The sequence below is a fragment of the Salvia miltiorrhiza genome, chromosome 2 (genome assembly GCF_028751815.1).
Source record: "Salvia miltiorrhiza cultivar Shanhuang (shh) chromosome 2, IMPLAD_Smil_shh, whole genome shotgun sequence".
Classification (NCBI taxonomy): Eukaryota; Viridiplantae; Streptophyta; class Magnoliopsida; order Lamiales; family Lamiaceae; genus Salvia; species Salvia miltiorrhiza.
In genome coordinates this window covers 55,461,681-55,466,195 of record NC_080388.1, presented here as the reverse complement: position 1 = coordinate 55,466,195, position 4,515 = coordinate 55,461,681, and the positions used below count along the sequence as shown (strand labels likewise).

General features: G+C 34.7%; 1 protein-coding gene across 3 annotated transcripts; it reads left to right on the top strand.

Moving 5' to 3' along the window:
* The first annotated feature begins 228 nt into the window (after positions 1-228).
* On the top strand, positions 229-4,228 carry LOC131010403 (probable transcription factor KAN4). Of its 3 annotated transcripts, XM_057937905.1 has the most exons (6): positions 229-1,055; positions 1,217-1,293; positions 1,609-1,645; positions 1,889-2,027; positions 3,672-3,762; positions 3,926-4,228. In XM_057937905.1, exons 1-6 carry the CDS (start codon positions 695-697, stop codon positions 4,046-4,048), a joined length of 828 nt encoding a protein of 275 aa, XP_057793888.1. In that variant the 5' UTR covers positions 229-694; the 3' UTR covers positions 4,049-4,228. The 3 variants fall into 3 exon arrangements, with proteins under 3 accessions (XP_057793888.1, XP_057793887.1, XP_057793889.1); XM_057937906.1 differs by lacking the exon at positions 3,672-3,762 and having other exon boundaries at positions 307-1,055; XM_057937904.1 differs by lacking the exons at positions 3,672-3,762; positions 3,926-4,228 and having other exon boundaries at positions 1,889-3,653.
* Positions 4,229-4,515: the final 287 nt, after the last annotated feature.

The following is a 4,515-nucleotide window of genomic DNA, read 5'->3' as shown; positions in this document are numbered from 1 at the left end:
GTGCGGTTGCTCCCTCTTCGCCCCGCGTCGATCCAACGCTCGACACGAGCGCTGGACATGCTCTAATAGTTCAGGGGTGATCGGAGAAGGGAGGTATTGCACAACTGGTGAACCCTAGCAGGATGAAAATAATTAAAAAAACATTTAGGCATATTCCACTCCACAAAAGTACAGAAATCTGAAAAATTAAAGTGTACAATTATAAGAGAAAGGAAAATAAGGGGCCTTGTCTCTGTCAATCAATTTATTATTTGAGATGGGAGTTATGTAAAGAACACTATTTTATTATCTCTAATTTGTTTTCTCGAAAACCAACCATTCTTCCCTAATCGATCCATTCCCTCCTCCACACCACCCCTACCCACTCCCTTCTCTCTCTCTCTGCTTCCTTATATACAAAATTTCCCTTTTCACATACTTTTTCTTTCCTGATTGCAAAAACCCCTTTCTCCTTTTTTCCCCAGAATTAATTATTGACGCTTGTTTCTGCAAAACTCCTTTTAAGCCTTTCCTTGTGGGATATCTTTTCAAACCTAGCCTAACTAAGCCTACACCACATCTCTCTCTCTCAAAAGCTATAGAAATTAGACAGGCATGCAAATGATAAGGTACTCATGATATAATCACACTCCATTCTCCACTCATAATCCATTATTTCCCTCTTCCCAAAGTATAATCTTTCCAACAAGTGTCCATGTATCTGAGCTCAAACACGCCCGATCTCTCCTTACAGATCAGTCCGCCCTCAGCGACACAAACACCCCGTGATCGGAGCTCCACCGCCGATTCCGCCAGCAGTGGCGGCAGCGATTTGAGCCACGAAAATGGTATTTTCAACAATCAAGTTGTTGAGCCCACTCTGCGCCTAGGGTTCGATGTACCTCGCCACTATCAGCCTCAGATGTATGGAGGAAGAGAGTTCAAGAGAAGCTCCAGAGCCACAATTAATGGCGGCGTCGGCGTTCGAAGAAGTGTTCGAGCGCCCCGAATGAGATGGACCACCACTCTCCACTCCCATTTCGTGCACGCCGTTCAGCTACTTGGCGGCCATGAACGTCTGTCATCATTAAGCTAAATATTTTTTATTTCATTCTCTCTCTCTCTCTTAAGCTTTATTTTTTAAACTCCGACGATTATTTACAGTTTATATGCATTATTTGATTAATGGGGAAGAGATGGAGTGACAAAAAATAGTATTGTATAATTAATGTTACAGGAGCGACTCCTAAATCAGTACTAGAGTTGATGAATGTGAAGGATCTAACCCTAGCTCACGTGAAGAGCCACTTGCAGGTGGGTGAAAATGTGAATTCTGAATTTCAGATTGATTTAAAATATACTCCATATTTATGATTTTGGATTAATAGAGAACATGGAACATGACATTAATTTAGAAGATAATTAAAACTAATTGCATGCGATTTATATATATACGATGATGTTAATTAGATGCTCTCATGAATTATTTGAGTAGAATAGGGTGAGGACAAAAAGGGCATCTTGTGTTGAAGGGATGGATAGTAATACTATATATATCTTTGAAATGTTGGTTCCTTGAGATATATCTCTAATAATTTGATTTTTTTTTTCTTGTGGGTATTCATGCAGATGTACAGAACAGTGAAGAGCACTGACAAAGGAACAGGTAAAAATTGGATTTAGGGTGTGCAAAAGAGGCCCCATTATATTTGTCCACTCCCACCCACTTCCATTATTCTCTTTGTTTGTGCATTTAGGGGCGACAAGCTTTGCTATCAGTCTGAGTTATGAAGTTCCAAAACAAGCATGATTGTCCTCAAACATTATTCACTGACTTGCAATAACGCATTCTTTGAATTATTTCTGCTGCAAAAGCATCATGCCAATTGGCTATCATTTTCTTTTGCAGATATTGGACCGAAACTGCATACGACAAGAATCGAAGATGAGAAAGATGAGGATCCCTGCACTGTGATTGCGCCATTAGTAGCCGCACCACCACCACCACCGCTGTCTCTTTCATTATTGCATATCCAACACGCTCAGAGGTGGGTGCACTTCTCAGATTCTCTCGCGATTTCCTTTTATTTCCTCATTTTTGCCTTAATATCATGCCTCCTTTTTTTAACACACTCTTATATTGCAAATTACACTACTACCTCATTTTTAACTTGTAACTTCACTTTTCCTCAAAAATTAAAAAAAACTTGTAACTTGACTTCAAACGTATTGTTAATATTCTTGTCACAATTTGGGATTAGTTTTAGATGGTGTTTGGTTGAGCTTATAAGCTTTTGAGAAGTGTTTCACACAATAAGCTTCTAAACATCATAAAAACCTTGAAAATAAGCTACAATAACTTCCCAAAAATTAAGTTCTTCAACCCCAATTTGTTTTTTTCATAATTTTATAAGCAATACTAAATTTACAAAAATAATGTTAGTTATTTAAAATACATACCCTACCAATTTCATATATCTTCCACTTTCTCTCTCTAACTCACGATCTTGTTTGTCATTTATATATGCTCAATTATCGAAACACTTTTACAATTTATAAGCTTTTAAATCTTTTACACTTTTATAAGTTGTTGCGTCGGAGCATATATAAGCTCTCTAAGCTAAGCTTAGATAAACCCTCTTAACCGAACCAAAGCCAATCGCACAAGACGTAATAATGAAATAATACTACGACTTTTAACATTTTCAATTTTCAAATATGGGACTTATATATATATATATATATAGTTTGTTCATATTAATGTTTCAGACATTCTTGGTTAAGTTCTGCTAGCTGCTGGCGAAGATAGACTCATAATTATTTTCTCACAGATTAAGAAAGTTAACACACGTTAGAACATTAATTCTTAACATATAGCAATATCAAGCTACATTAACTATGGCCATTATGTAAAAATAAACGTATAAAGACAAATATTGTATCTAGTAAGTGGTCCTTATTTTTTTATACAATAGGGATTAATATTTTTTTTATTGCCATAGAGGACCAGTAGCTGCTGCATTTCAGGGTCAAATGTGAGCTTTTTTGAATAAATTTGTTAGGATATTAAAAATTAATTAATTGCGGAGAATTACAGAATTACTATTAGAGTACCTAGTACGGCGCTATAGGGTTTGTATGGTTTCGGTTTGTTTCCTTTCTTAGTTTGCATCATCTCAAAGCAAACATCTCAATCCTTTAATTACATGTTTGATTGTACAAATCTCAATGTGTCTTAAAAAGTCAAAGAATGGTCCAAATCTCAATAATGTTGTATTAGAAGACGTCTAATATTTATGGTGACATTTGGCGAAATGGTAGGGGTCCTAATTATATACTACTATCCATCTTGGACGGTTGATCGATAAGGTTATCAAAGACTGCATTATTTAAGTCAACAGTATAAACAGTTAAAACATTATAATAGCAGAATATATAAACTAGCCATGCATTTAAATGAAATTAAATGAGGCAACAGCTTTCATTTTCAGAAGAGCATCCACTAACTGATTCATGTGGATGGAAGCTGAGAAAGTAAATATCCGTACTGTAGTCATTCAAATAGTGGTTGAAAATATCCTCTGTTATATATTATCAAATCTGTCGCATTAATTTAACTTATACTAATATATTTTTTTTATTTCTTTCAAATAATATTACCTATGATGGGGCTCTCATTCTTGCTTAAGCAGACGGCCATTGTCCATAGACGATCTTATATTGCGACCCTCAAGCCACCTCCACGCTCCCAAACCTAATCTACCACAACTTGATATATCCAAGGTACATACCATCTTAGACATACGATAATTAATGATTAAATGACTGAAAATAATTCTGATGTTTACTTTTTAAATAGGATTAATTTCATTTGAAGCTTCGATCATATATAAATATATATATTGAAATAATAAACTCATTTTGGCGGTGTTGAATATAAATGTAGGAATATGGTGTTGGAGGCGTGGGCAAATCGTCATCTTCTGATGTGTTGGTGGATTTAGAATTTAAGCTTGGAAGATCAATCTGGCAGATGGACCGCTCTGAATCATCCCTTCTTAGGTGTTAATTAATTAGGTTAATTTCGATAGAATATTAGTGTTTCTGCCTAACTTTGAAGCTCCAACTAGGGAAAATCTGTATCATCACATACGAATTTTCTTACTCACTTTTGCTCACCACGGCCAAAGAGTACATGCATTCGCATCTAAAAATTATTATTAATAAATTTTGCTAATTCTATTTTTCATTCCATTTTATTTTTATAGTGGAGTAATATTTATTATTTTTTAAATATTTTTAGGCATTTCTAAATAATGTGATTATTTGTAAGTCTAGAAAATAATAATTGCAATACTTAATTAATAAAATACCATTCTCGATTTATATTTATTTTCGGGATTACACTAAATGGAAGTAAAAATAAGGGTTAATCACTATTTTAGACTTACAACATCACTTTTAAAAAATTGCAAATTCATAGCCAACTTTTAAATGTGCTGCAATTACGATCACTTTTTACATTTGTTGGAATAA